General features: G+C 49.0%; 1 protein-coding gene across 11 annotated transcripts in view; it reads left to right on the forward strand.

The window, feature by feature from the left end:
- LOC139578395 (G patch domain-containing protein 8-like) overlaps window positions 1-14,125 on the forward strand; it is a 37,550-nt gene extending 23,425 nt beyond the window's left edge. For all 11 annotated transcript variants that reach the window (XM_071405929.1, XM_071405967.1, XM_071405938.1 and 8 more), the window contains 5 exons: window positions 3,215-3,282; window positions 3,420-3,506; window positions 7,770-7,913; window positions 8,197-8,327; window positions 8,881-14,125. In XM_071405929.1, coding sequence (XP_071262030.1) covers window positions 3,215-3,282; window positions 3,420-3,506; window positions 7,770-7,913; window positions 8,197-8,327; window positions 8,881-12,796 — 4,346 coding nt within the window. In that variant the 3' untranslated portion in view covers window positions 12,797-14,125. The remainder of the gene's footprint in view (window positions 1-3,214; window positions 3,283-3,419; window positions 3,507-7,769; window positions 7,914-8,196; window positions 8,328-8,880) is intronic.
- Window positions 14,126-14,411: the final 286 nt, after the last annotated feature.

Consider the following 14,411-nt stretch of genomic DNA (forward strand, 5'->3'; position numbering starts at 1 on the left):
TTGTTTCGTTTTTTTCCCTCCCATTTCTTTCATTTGTTGTTTTCCCATCATCAGAGCACCAATGCTATATAGGCTTTCAATTCTCTCTCAGTATTAGTACTCATTCTGCTGCTTGTATATTATCATATATACATCTACATTACTCTTACAAACATTCTCATTTTGTTTTCAGTTTTTTAAAGTTTTTGTACCTTGTGATTCACACTGTGATTTAGATGCACACTTTTTTTGTCCGGTCCCTTTGTTTTCCACTGGAATGGGTAATGCTGAAGGTATTGTCACTGTGTTTTTAAAGATGGTTATAGTTGGGGACATCTTCTGTAATTGTAAAAAAAATCGTATTTCATGAAGATTAGGTGCCTGGATTGTGACTCCTCCCCTGTGTTCTCAGTGAACTTGTCCATTGGTGGAGAGCTTTACTGCAGTGGTCTGTCTGTCTGTGGGCTGGTCTCAAGCAGTCCCCCTTGTGGTTGGACTGCTCAATATTCACTCTAATAGTCTAGGTCCATCAAACTCAACTCTGGACCTCGACGCTAGTTCCACTGTGTTTTCATTGTTCCCCTCTAATTAGGGACTGATTTAGACCTGGGTGCAATTAATTATCAGGTAGAACAGAAAACCAGCTCCGGATCACCAAGGGTGAAAGGCGCTGCATTGTCATTTGGACGTCTGCATTGACTGTGCAGCATTTATGGTGATACGGCCTCTGCGGAAGTCAGGGCATTGATACTTCTTGCTCTTCAGGGAGCAGCGCAGAGCTGTTGTCAAGGAAGTGAGTTTGTATTTTGTACAGGACCTCCCACCTACTGTCAACCAATCATGTCAATGCGGAGCTATACGGAGCCCTCCACATTGTTACAAAATTTGAGGGGCGCACGGCGATGCGGTACGGAGCTCAATTTGGCAATTGCGTCACACACCGCCATACGGTGCCGCGACCACATTTTCAGATCATAAATTGGCTGAAAGAGTTAGTATGAGACCATGTGCCTTAATGTGTCCAACCGGCAGACAGACACTGTAGTGGGGTTTGGAGTCCAGACAGGCCCTTATTTGATCCACATGCGGCTATAATTTAAGAATTAGGATTATACCATTGGGCTGTGACCATAACAATGATACAAGAACAATTCAGAGAACAGACAGATGTTAACAGAGAGGATTCAAATTGTTTTTTTTGTTTTTTTTGCCCCATGGGCTAGGAATTAATTAGTCTCACATCTGTATTCTGGCACTAATGAATACATTAGGTATGTAAGCCTATGCTGCTGCCCTGTTATGCCAATGCTGATTATCACGCTGGCTTCCATTGCAATAGATGACTGTAGTCAGTCGGCACGTAAGACCTTAGTCACTGTATTATCACTAGCCCCTTTTAATATGTCTGGTTTTATGCGTTCAGACCGCTAATGTCGTTACAGCCCTACATTATTAGTTATCACATGATTTAAGATGCAAACCAAACCTACACTTAGTTTCAGAATGAGAGACTACAGTCTATCCTCCTCACTAGTGAGGTAGGGGGGCACGTGGATTAGAATTAAGCAATAAGGCACGAGGGGGTGTGGTATATGGCAAAAATACCACGGCTAAGGGCTGTTCTTACTTACGACGCAACACAGATTTCCTAGATACAGCTGTTAGCCGTGGTATATTAGCCATATACCACAAACCCCCAAGGTGCCTTATTGCTATTATAAACTGGTTACCAATGTAATTAGAACGGTAAAAATAAATATTTTGTCATACCTGTGGTATAAGGTCTGATAACCACGGCTTTCAGCCAATCAGCATTCGGGGCTCGAACCACCCAGTTTATAATAGCTAATAGGTTGTGCTATGTGGAAATAATAGTTAGTCATTATTTGTTTCCGATTGTGGATTTGTTAATTCCTAGCCCTGTTAACTAAAGACAAGCATCTTTAAAATGTTCATAATCGCTCTTGCCCAAGGGTATAAACTGAGTCTAAAATCGATCAAGAGGATAATACCGTAATCTTGAGTAAGGAGAGAGAGAAAAAAAACTGAAACCAAACTGAAGTGCTGATTGGACTCTGATTTACTATGTACCTGGCTGCCAACCAACAGTCACTGCTGCAGCAGACTAGTCCAAATTCTGTTTTGTGCCTTTTTGTTTTGAGAACCCCTGTCTGTCCAACCCCACCCCATACCCTATTTTCTCAGGTAAGTATCCCCTCCCCTGCAATGTCACCATGGCGATTCCTGGCCTGTGACGTCACTCCGCTGTAGTTCAGTGCTTGTCCTTTATTTACTCCCTCTCTCTCTCTGCTTCGTTTGGCTGATTATGAGTGGATTAAGCAATTACGTGTCAAATCTCCAACATAGTTTTGATCTTTTTCTGTTTCATTCTGTTTTCTGGTTGTTTTTGGTTGGTTCATTTATTTTTCTAAAGTTAATTTCCTTCTTATCTAGCTCTTTTCACAGCTTACGTAACATGGCTTAAGTAGACTGAGGGAAAGTGGGGGAGAGCCTGTTAGGCCAGGGCCATGATGAGAGGCCTGGGTTAGAGGGGGAGCTGAGGCTGGGTCTCCTATGGGACAGTACAGGGGGTTGTGGGGTCAGTCACTGGGCAGTTCAGAGCCGGGTGATGGGGAGGCTGTACTTTGTTGTCGCAGTGGTGTTCTGCTCAGTAATCTGTAGCAGCTGCGTCAGCCAGCCCCTCCGGCAGTATTGTCCTTGGTAAACTTGGCGTTCTTGTTGAACAGGACTGCTGTACTGGAGGAGGGAGGGGAGAGAGAGGCTACGCTCAGTAGTAGAGACTGGAGGGAGACACAGAGAGACTGCGACAGATACAGGCTTAAACCCTGTCCTTGCCACTCCGTTTTTGTCCAGTATACTTTATCCCTCCATTTCCTTTTCCCCTCCCTTATCCAAATGGACGTCTCTGAACTGCTCATATGGCCTCTGCTGGTTACCTCTTAGAACTAGGATCAGTGCAGCAATTTGGATGCATCTTTCTAGAAAGAGAACCCAGCTGAGAAGTAGTCAGGGTACTTAAGCTGTGCCGTGGCTATGGTAAGCTGTGAGAATGGCTGGTGTTTGGTTCACTGTAGCTTTTCTGGTCTCTTTGCACTTCAAGGCAATATTCTCTAACCCCAGCACCCTGTGCTCTAAAAGCAGGCTGTCCCTGAGCTGTCCCCTCATCCCAGTGTCAGAGCCTCACCTCCCCCTCTCTCTGTCTCTCTCCCCCCAGGACGCACTGACCCTGTGCCCATCATCCTCAAATATGATGTCATGGGGATGGGACGCATGGAGATGGAGGTAAGACACTGTCAGTGGCTAGCAAAATATCGATATTCTACATTTTGTATCCTTCGACATCCTAAAATGGGTCTGTGTATTTGTGAGTTCTATTTTAGTTTGTTCTTAACGAGTTTGTTAACTTACATATTGTGTAGTTGGACGTTGCCGAAGATGCTACAGAGAAGAGGAAAGTGCTGGAGGTGGAGAAGGAAGTCACAGAGGAATTACAGCAGAAATACAAGGTAAGAAAGACTCTTCTTACTAGCTAACGCAATCCAGCCATACATACGCCTCTCTTCTCAAGGTCCTCGTTTCAACAATCTCTCACTAGCATTTGTTCACTCGCTTCAAGGTGACCCCGTTTCCTGCATTTGCATACCTTCTTGGTTTTCTCCTGTGCCAGTGACTCATAGCCTTGTCTTGTTAAGATTCTGCTACCGTTCTGTGTGTCGGTGCAATAAAATTGGCCTTGGAGAATCATAGAGCTTCTCCTGTTCCTCATCTCCCACTCCCTTGCGCTTCTTTCTAGTGGAGAAAAGTGGATCACTTTATGTGAGGAGTTGCTGTCTGTGCTGCTGTGAGATTCTTAATATATGAGACAAACACAGACAGACAGACGGATGCTCAGTCAATGGAGCTACTGGAACGCTCATACTGTCATGAATGTGCCAAATAATTTATTTTAACGGGGTACCGGTATATCTGCAGAAATTACATATGCAGTGCATTTGGAAAGTATTCAGACCTCTTGGCTTTTTCCTAATTTTGTTACTTTTTACAGCCTTATTCTAAAATATATATATATTTTTAAATGTCCCTCATCAATCTACACACAATACCCCCTAACGACAAGCAAAAACAGGTTTTTAGAAATGTTTGCAAATTCAGGAAAAAATGTAAAACTGATATCACATTTATTTCAAACCCTTTACTCAGTACTATTGTTGAAGCACCTTTGGCAGCGATTACAGCCTCGAGTGTTCTTGGGTATGACGCTACAAGCTTGGCACACCTGTATTTGGGGAGTTTCTCCCATGCTTCTCTGCAGATCCTCTCAAGCTCTGTCAGGTTGAATGGGGAGCGTTGCTCCACAGCTATTTTCAGGTCTCTCCAGAGATGCTCTGGCTGGGCCACTCAAGGACAACCTGACAGACTTGTACCGAAGCCACTCCTGCATTGTCTTGGTTGTGTGTTTCGGGTCACTGTCCTGTTGGAAGGTGAACATTTGCATCAGTCTGAGGTCCTGAGTGCTCTGGAGCAGGTCTCCAGAAACTTTGTTCTGCACTTTATTCATCTTTCCCTCGATCCCTCCTGCTGCTGTAAAACGGCCCCACAGATTGATGCTGCCAGGTTTCCTCCAGATGTGACAATTGGCTTTCAGGCCAGAAGTTCAATCTTGGTTTCATCAGGCCAGAGAATCTTGTACAACTAAACGCATTCAACTGAAATGTGTCTTCCACATTTAACCCAACCCCTCTGAATCAGAGAGGTGCGGAGGCCATAATCAACATCCACGTCTTCGGCGCCCGGGGAACAGTGGGTTAACTGGGGCAGAACGTGGTCAGGGGCAGAACGACAGATTTTTACATTGTCAGCTTGGGGATTCAATCCAGCAACCTTTCGGTTACTGGCCCAACACTCTAACCACTAGCCTACCTGCGGTCCCTTCAATATATTGACTCTAGGAAGAGTCTTGGTGGTTTCAAACTTCTTCCATTTAAGAATGATGGAGGTCACTGTTTTTCTAAGGGACCGTCAATGCTGCATACATTTTTTGGTACCCTTCCCCAGATCTGTGCCTCGACACAATCCTGTCTCGGAGCTCTAAATCAAATCAAATCAAATTTTATTTGTCACATACACAGGGTTAGCAGATGTTAATGCGAGTGTAGCGAAATGCTTGTGCTTCTAGTTCCGACAATGCAGTAATAACCAACGAGTAATCTAACCTAACAATTTCACAACAACTACCTTATACACACAAGTGTAAAGGGATAAAGAATATGTACATAAAGATATATGAATGAGTGATGGTACAGAACGGCATAGGCAAGATGCAGTAGATGGTATAGAGTACAGTATATACATATGAGATGAGTAATGTAGGGTATATAAACATAAAGTGGCATAGTTTAAAGTGGCTAGTGATACATGTATTACATAAAGATGGCAAGATGCAGTAGATGATATAGAGTACATATGAGATGTACTCTATATATACATATGAGATGAGTAATGTAGGGTATGTAAACATTATATTGGGTGGCATTGTTTAAAGTGGCTAGTGATAAATCTTTACATACATTTCCATCAATTCCCATTATTAAAGTGGCTGGAGTTGAGTCAGTATGTTGGCAGCAGCCACTAAATGTTAGTGGTGTCTGTTTAACAGTGTGATGGCCTTGAGATAGAAGCTGTTTTTCAGTCTCTCGGTCCCTGCTTTGATGCACCTGTACTGACCTCGCCTTCTGGATGATAGCGGGGTGAACAGGCAGTGGCTCGGGTGGTTGTTGTCCTTGATGATCTTTATGGCCTTCCTGTGACATCGGGTGGTGTAGGTGTCCTGGAGGGCAGGTAGTTTGCCCCCGGTGATGCGTTGTGCAGACCTCACTACCCTCTGGAGAGCCTTACGGTTGTGGGCGGAGCAGTTGCCGTACCAGGCGGTGATACAGCCCGACAGGATGCTCTCGATTGTGCATCTGTAAAAGTATGTGAATGACAAGCCGAATTTCTTCAGCCTCCTGAGGTTGAAGAGGCGCTGCTGCGCCTTCTTCACAACGCTGTCTGTGTGGGTGGACCAATTCAGTTTGTCTGTGATGTGTACGCCGAGGAACTTAAAACTTACTACCCTCTCCACTACTGTCCCGTCGATGTGGATAGGGGGGTGCTCCCTCTGCTGTTTCCTGAAGTCCACAATCATCTCCTTTGTTTTGTTGACGTTGAGTGTGAGGTTATTTTCCTGACACCACACTCCGAGGGCCCTCACCTCCTCCCTGTAGGCCGTCTCGTCGTTGTTGGTAATCAAGCCTACCACTGTAGTGTCGTCCGCAAACTTGATGATTGAGTTGGAGGCGTGCATGGCCACGCAGTCGTGGGTGAACAGGGAGTACAGGAGAGGGCTCAGAACGCACCCTTGTGGGGCCCCAGTGTTGAGGATCAGCGGGGTGGAGATGTTGTTACCTACCCTCACCACCTGGGGGCGGCCTGTTAGGAAGTCCAGTACCCAGTTGCACAGGGCCGGGTCGAGACCCAGGGTCTCGAGCTTGATGACGAGTTTGGAGGGTACTATGGTGTTAAATGCTGAGCTGTAGTCGATGAACAGTATTCTCACATAGGTATTCTTCTTGTACAGATGGGTTAGGGCAGTGTGCAGTGTGGTTGCGATTGCGTTGTCTGTGGACCTATTGGGTCGGTAAGCAAATTGGAGTGGGTCTAGGGTGTCAGGTAGGGTGGAGGTGATATGGTCCTTGACTAGTCTCTCAAAGCACTTCATGATGACGGAAGTGAGTGCTACGGGGCGGTAGTCGTTTAGCTCAGTTACCTTAGCTTTCTTGGGAACAGGAACAATGGTGGCCCTCTTGAAGCATGTGGGAACAGCAGACTGGGATAAGGATTGATTGAATATGTCCGTAAACATACCAGCCAGCTGGTCTGCGCATGCTCTGAGGACGCGGCTGGGAATGCCGTCTGGGCCTGCAGCCTTGCGAGGGTTAACACGTTTAAATGTTTTACTCACCTCGGCTGCAGTGAAGGAGAGCCCGCAGGTTTTGGTAGCGGGCCGTGTCAGTGGCACTGTATTGTCCTCAAAGCGAGCAAAAAAGTTATTTAGTCTGTCTGGGAGCAAGACATCCTGGTCCGCGACGGGGCTGGTTTTCTTTTTGTAATCCGTGATTGTAATCACGGAATCTGTGATTGACTGTAGACCCTGCCACATACCTCTATGGACCCCATGCACTGTCAACTGTGGGACCTTTATATAGTTTTCCAAATCATGTCCAATCAATTGAATTTACCACAGGTGGACTCCAATCAAGTTGCAGAAACATCTCAAGGATGTTGTAAATAAGATATTTCTGTTTTTAATTATTGTGCAAAAATTAAACTTTTCGCTTTGTCAGTATGGGGAATTGTGTATAGATTGAGGGGAAAACAATTATTTATTCCATTTTAGAATAAGGCTTCCCCTTTTCCCCCCGGAAAAGGGGAAGGGGTCTGAATACTTTCCGAATGCACTGTATAATTAACAACCTGCGAGCACAATCCTTGTACACTTCAATTTGTTACCTTGCGATTGATTTCTTTCAGTTATTGAACTTTTTAACCTCAATGATAAACAACCATAGAGTTTCCTGTGGATTACTCAACCAGTACCAAGCCCTATGATAGGAGAATAAAGACCAGATTTTACTGGCTCTGATCTTATTTCATCTTTTCATCTCTAATCTGTATCAATGTCACTCACATCTCCTGTCTCCGCCCCCCGCGCCCCTTAACCCCAACAATAGGACCAGGTGGAAAAGGAGAAGGCCATCGCTAAAGCCCTGGAAGATCTGAGGGCCAACTTTTACTGTGAGCTGTGTGAGAAACAGTACCAGAAGCACCAAGAGTTTGACAACCACATCAACTCGTACGACCATGCTCATAAGCAGGTGAGGAGGACCTACGCTTACCCCCACACTGCTACACCCCTACACACACTGGGTATACTGTCGCAGTGTACACAAGCTTAGAGAAACCGAGCCTTAAATCCCAGACACTCCAGAAACAAGTGTAAGGAGCCTGTCTCAGTGGAGAGGGCTTTGCAGATATATAAAATGTTTTTTTTGAATGGTGTTGCTGCACCATTGCCCTTATTGTGGATGCAGAAATCCTTAACTGCTTTCTTTCTCTCCCTCATCCCTCTTCTTCTCCATCTGACCCGTGCCGCTGCAGAGGCTTAAGGAGCTGAAGCAGAGGGAGTTTGCGAGAAACGTGTCATCACGCTCCCGGAAGGGTGGGAAGAAGCAGGAGAAGCTGCTACGCAGGCTGCATGAGCTGGCTGAGCAGAGGAAACAGCAGAACCGGTGAGCACATGCTACAGTATATACTGCAGACTCAACCGCCCTCTACTGGCTGAAGTGGAGGCTGTAACCCAATACAATTGATTTTATTGGTCACATACACGTGATTAGGTTAGCAGATGTTATTGCGGGTGTAGCGAAATGCTTGTGCTCCGACAGTGCAGTAATATCTAGCAAATTACACAACATATACCCAATACACACAAATCTTAATAGGAATGAATTAAGACTATATACATATGGATGAGCGATGTCAGAGCGGAACGGACTAAGATACAGTAGAATAGTATAGAATACAGTATATACATATGAGATGAGTAATGCAAGATATGTAAACATTGTGTTCCATTCCTTAAAGTGGCCAGTGATTTCTAGTCTATGCCTATAGGCAGCAGCCTCTAATGTGCTTGTGATGGCTGTTTAACAGTCTAATAGCTGTGTGGCAGCTTTCTATCAGTGCAGGAATGCAGATGTATGTGCAAAGAAAAATTATTATATGAAATGCATAACACATTAAACAGTTTACTTTAATAAGTTCTTTATCGTTGTGTTTCAGTACCCCGGGAAGTGGTCCCATGTTCAAACCCACCACTGTGGCAGTAGACGGGGAGAAGGGTGAAGAGGGGAGTGCTGTAACCCCCGAGTATGTTCCCCCTGCAGACACTGCCATGGAGGGCTTGTCAGGGGAGGAGAAGAGCAGTGGGGGTCAGGCCTCCCCCAAACCAGCCCCCACCGTCAGCTTCTCCCTGGGGAAGAGCAGCTCATCCCCGGCCGGGGCCTCCAAGGTCAGCGTGTCCTTCTCCTTCGCCAAGAAACCCCCGGTGAAGCTGGAGACGGTCGCAGCAGTGTTCGCTAAACTCCATCAGGATGACGAGGAGGAGGGGGGGGGGCAGGAGGAGGGAGGGGAGAAGTCGGTGGGACAGGAGGAGACGTCAGGCTGCAGCACCGAGAGCCCCAAGGGAGGAGGAGGGGGGAATGGAACAGCAGGGCCAGAGGAGGAGGAGGAGGAGCAGCAGGAGGAGCAACTACATCAAGAACAACCAGAGCAGGAGGAAGAGGATGATGGCGCCTCCCTAGCCTCCACTCTCAACAAGCTGAAGATGATGATGAAGAAGGAGGAAGGCTGGGCCGGCCAGGAGCCTGAGTACTACCACTACATCCCACCAACCCACTGCAGAGTCAAACCACGCTTCCAGTTCCTGGTGTTCATGAAGGCCACAGACCAGTGTGAGATCAGGGAGCAAGAAGAAGATGAAGAGGAGGTGGAAGAAAAGGTGGTAGCAGAGGTTTCTGAGCAGACACAGCCAAAAGCTACTGAGTGCAAATCAGAAGAGCCAGAGAAGACTCCTGCAGCTCCAGTCACAGAGCCCACTCCTACTCCCACATCACCTAAACTGAAGACTGAAGAGGCCTCTGCCAGCTTCACAGACCCCCCTCCCACAACGGCCCCCACTATAGTACCAGACAACAAGCAGGAGGCCCCACTCCCAGAGCTCAACTTGGGCCCCAAAATCCCCACCGGTCCCTTCTTCCTGGTCCTGAGCAAAGACGAGAGCACCACTCTGCAGTGGCCCTCGGAGCTGCTGGATTTTACCAAGGCTCAGCCCGCCCTCTCTTACAGCTGCAACCCCCTGTACTTCGACTTCAAACTGTCCCGCAACAAAGGGGGCCGTGCTGGACGAGCAGCAAAGTCCTCCAAGCCCGCTGGTGAAGGAGCTGAGAAAAAAAACAATCCTGAGGCAGCTGCTGCAGTCAACGAGGGGAATGCTGCTGCTGCCACCACCACCCCTGGGCCCAGCACTGACAACACTGATAAGGAGCAGCCCTCCTTAAAAATAGAGGGTTCCCAAGGGGAGACTGAGGAGCAAAAGCTACAGAGTAGCACAAGCGGAGCCAAGAAGAAGAAAAAGAAGAAGAAGAAGAAGCATAAGAAATCTGGCAAAGGCTCCAAGTGCAAAGAAAAAGAGAAGGGAGCCATAGTGGATGGGGACGCGGAAACTGCGATCCTAGGAGAGAGAACCAAAAAGAAGAAAAAACACAAACGAAAGAAGAGCAAAAACAAAGGTGAGGAGGGGGAAGGAGGAGGTGGTGGTGGTGGTGATAAGGAAAAGCCTAAAGAAGAAAAATCAGTAACCGCAACGGTTTCTAGTGCTCCCCCAGCACCAGCAGGAACAGGAACGGAACCTGGGAAGAGGAAACGACCAGCCAAAGAAGCACTTCAGAAGTCCGGGACAGAGGAAGGTGGGGCAGGGAAAGGCTCTGACGAGGCCAAGCCCTCTGAGGAGCACAACGGCACCAAGCGTCTGAAGACAGACCCCAGCGCCCCACCCAGCGCTTCCTGCTCCTCCTCGGCCCAGAAGAGCCCCGGGCCAGGCAGACCACCCAGCAGTGAGAGTGAGGAGGAAGGAGGTGGAGGCTCGGCTTCCCGATCCAGCCGCCGCAGGTCCACGCCCCGAGAGGGGCGCCGGCACCAGAGCGAGGACTCCGGCCGCTCCCGAAGCCACTCGTCGCGTCGGGGAGACGGGCGAGGGAGCAGCCGGCGGCGACACCGCGGCCGGGCCTCCCGTAGCCAGTCAGACTCCAGCAGCTCAGAGCGCTCCTCGAGCGCCTACAGCCGGCGCAGCCGCAGCTACTCAGACAGTTACAGTGACGACAGTGACGGGGGGCGCCACCGGAGACACTCTAAACGCTCCTCTGACTCCGAGTACGATCGACGGGGAAGCGGCGGGCGGCGGCGCTCCAGAAGACGTCACTACTCGTCCTCATCCTCAGAGGACTCTCGCTCCCGCTCACGCAGCCACAGCCGCAGGAAGAGGCACCAGCGGCGGCACCGGAGCAGCTCTCGGAGCTCTAGCAGCAGGAGCCGCAGCAGCAGCACCAGGTCGTGGAGACGCAGCTACAGCCGCAGCCACAGCTCAGCCAGCCGCTCCTCCAGCTCCACCAAGGGCTCCCCTCACCGGGGTCGTGGAGGCCGGGGGGGCCACAGGGGCCGGGCAGACAGCGCCACACGGCGCCGAGACTTCAACCGCTCCTGCATCTACCGCTCCCAGTCCCCCCGCTCTGCCTCATCACGAGCCCCAAACCGCAATAGCAGCTCCCAGAGCCAGAGGGCAGGGGGGTCCCGGGGAGGAGGAGACCAGAGGAACTCTTCCTCACACTTCACTGCCCGCCAGCTTCTGGATAAGATCCAGTCCAGGAAGGGATCTGATGTCCCAACCACAGGGACCAAGTCTGGCGCCAAGATCAAGGACCCACCATCGGGCTACTTTGGGCCCAAACTGCCTCCAACTCTGGGCAATAAGTCCATGCTGCCCCTGTTCGGTAAGCTGCAGGCAGGGAAGAAATTCCCTGCGATCCCCCTGACCCGGCCTGATGGTGGAGAGAAGTCATCAGCAGGGAAAGGTTCAGATGCCGGGGGAGAGGTCATCCTGATGGAGCCCATCCGGGAGTTCCCCCCACCGCCTCCCCCTCAACCAGCTCATAAGAAAGTGGAGGAGACGGTAGTAGTAGTTCAGGAGGCCCGCCACCTCACCCTGGACGCACGGGTACTTCATGAGCCCCGGCCGCTGTTCGATCAGGAGCCCTCCATGCTGATGCCCCCATACCAGGGCGAGCCGGGACAGGACCCCTCCCAGAACCCCATGATGGAGCCCCTCATGCCCGACATGCAGCAGCAGCCACCCCCCATGCACGCCTACCCCAACTACCCCCCGCCCAGCCTGGAGGAGGAGGACATGGGCATGGAGGCAGAGGAGGACAGTCTGGCCCCGCTGGAGAGCCAGCCCATCACCTTCACCCCAGAGGAGATGGAGAAGTACGGCAAGCTGCAGCAGGCCGCCCAGCAGCACATCCAGCAGCAGCTCCTGGCCAAGCACATCAAGACCTTCCCCTCAGCCGCAGCAGCACAGGCTGCAGCGAACATGGCTGCAGCAGCTAACCATCTGCAGCCGGCACCCCCTCCCCCCCAGCAGCAGATGATCCAGATCCACCAGCCTGCTGTGTCTGCAGCCTCGGCTACCTCCATCACCACAGTACAACACCTCATCCAGCAGCACCATGCTGCTCAGGCTGCAGCCATGGGCATCCACCCACACGGCCCCCACCCGCACCCCCAGTTAGCCCAAGTCCACCACATCCCCCAGCACCACCTCACCCCCATCTCCCTGTCTCACCTGGGACACTCTCTAGGCCACACTCTGGGCCACCAGTTGGGAGTGGGACACGCTGGACTGATCCCTGCCCACCACACGGCCTTCCTCTCTGGCCAGCCCATACACATTATCCCAGCCTCAGCACTTCATCACCACAGCCCCTTAGCCCTCCACCACATACCACACTCATCCCTCTACCCAACGCTGTTCGCCCCCCGGCACTCTAACGCCGCTGCGGCAGCCGCACTGCAGCTCCACCCCTTCCTGCACCCCATCTTCTCAGGGCAGGACCTCCAGCACCCCCCTAACCACGGCTCCTGAGAAAGACCTTCACTAGAGCCATGTGTCCACATCAGAGGAGGGTGTTTTGGCCAGAGCAGGCCTGGTTAAACATCTGACTTAACATGGAGAGAGGGAGGTGTAGTGGCACCATTGTGCAGCAGGTGATGAGAATATCATCAAAATGGCCACCATTAGACCACTGGCCAGACAGAGGTGCTGTGATATGCTGCCTGTGCAGAGGTAAACAACAGACATTTACTGTGGGCTCTTTGAATGGACCCCTCCGAACAGTTGACTGACATTCACCCTGAGGTTTCTGGACAGGGTGGAGGAGGGTTTGAGGCAACCTCAAATCTAAGACGGCAGTTTGTTTTGAATGGGAACCCAGTTTAAAAGAAGAAAAAAAAAGAAGCAGAAACCTCTGGAGTATTTTTTTTTTGTCCCACAGTTTATAACTGATTGTTGCTGTAAATGTTCTTCTTTGTTTTCTACAGCCAAAGACACGCAGTGGCTGAAGCCATAAGCAGGATGGTGTAGTGGGAATGGAAAGGGGGAGATGAGATGGTGACATGGGGGGGTTTAGGGTGACATCCATGACTGGAAACAGCCTTGACTTAGTAATGTAATCTGGTGGCTCTAGTCTACTGCCTGAATTCTGTTGTCATTAATATCTAATGTTCTCACATGACTACTTGCTCTCTTCATGACCCGTAATATTCACCAACAATTTGTAATACGGTATAGAGTACATAGATCACTGAGCAATGTGAAGTATCCCTCTAATATGATAGGGATGTTCTTTATTACTGACTAATGAAATGTTGCCCATAAGGAAATTAAAATGGTCACTGGTGGGGGAACACCGATAAGAGGTTGGGTGAAGCTCATGTTTTATTAGAGGTACTGTGGTGGGGTCACACCCTCTTAGTGCTGTAGGGTTAAAGGTCATGTTGTTCCAAGTGGTAGTGGTTGTATATCGAAATGACTTGCACTGAAATCTGTACATCAAGATGCTGCTTTCGCATCATGTAACAAATGTATGATTGTAGTATACTGCAATAATTGTATTTTTTGTTTCTAAATTATTTTCCAAAATGCTCCTCAAAATGTTTTTCCTTTTGTGTAATTTTTGCTCAATGTAAATAAAATTCCTGTAGTTAACCCCAATAATATTCTAGAGGTTTGTTGCTACTGTAAAAAAATAATAACTGAAGGAACAAAGATGGACAAGAATACTTTATCAAGACATTTTCTGAACTATTATCCTGTATGGGAAGGATTGGGTGACGGGACTGCCCTGTAAGTGGCAGCAATGGTATGTCTTTTTTAAATATGATGCGTCAGCAAATAAAGAGTTTTGAGTTGCTACATGTCTGTGTGTCTTAACTATGTTTAGCTGGTGAAGAGTGAATTAGTCTGTAGTGGTATGAGTAAGGGTTGCGAGCAATACATAGAAAGAAAAGTCCAGTTTGGGTACTTCCAGTATGGTACGTTATAGTAACAGATACCAGCACAAACATGCATTCTTTACTTACTGTGGCAAACGGCTTCTGAAACTGCAATGAAAAGTGAATTTCTCATTCTCAGCACAAGCTTCTTGAGATGTCTGCATATTGCATGCAGCCCTTTTAGACTAGGGGACAAGTCTACTAGG

Source organism: Salvelinus alpinus, chromosome 1, assembly GCF_045679555.1.
Source record: "Salvelinus alpinus chromosome 1, SLU_Salpinus.1, whole genome shotgun sequence".
Classification (NCBI taxonomy): Eukaryota; Metazoa; Chordata; class Actinopteri; order Salmoniformes; family Salmonidae; genus Salvelinus; species Salvelinus alpinus.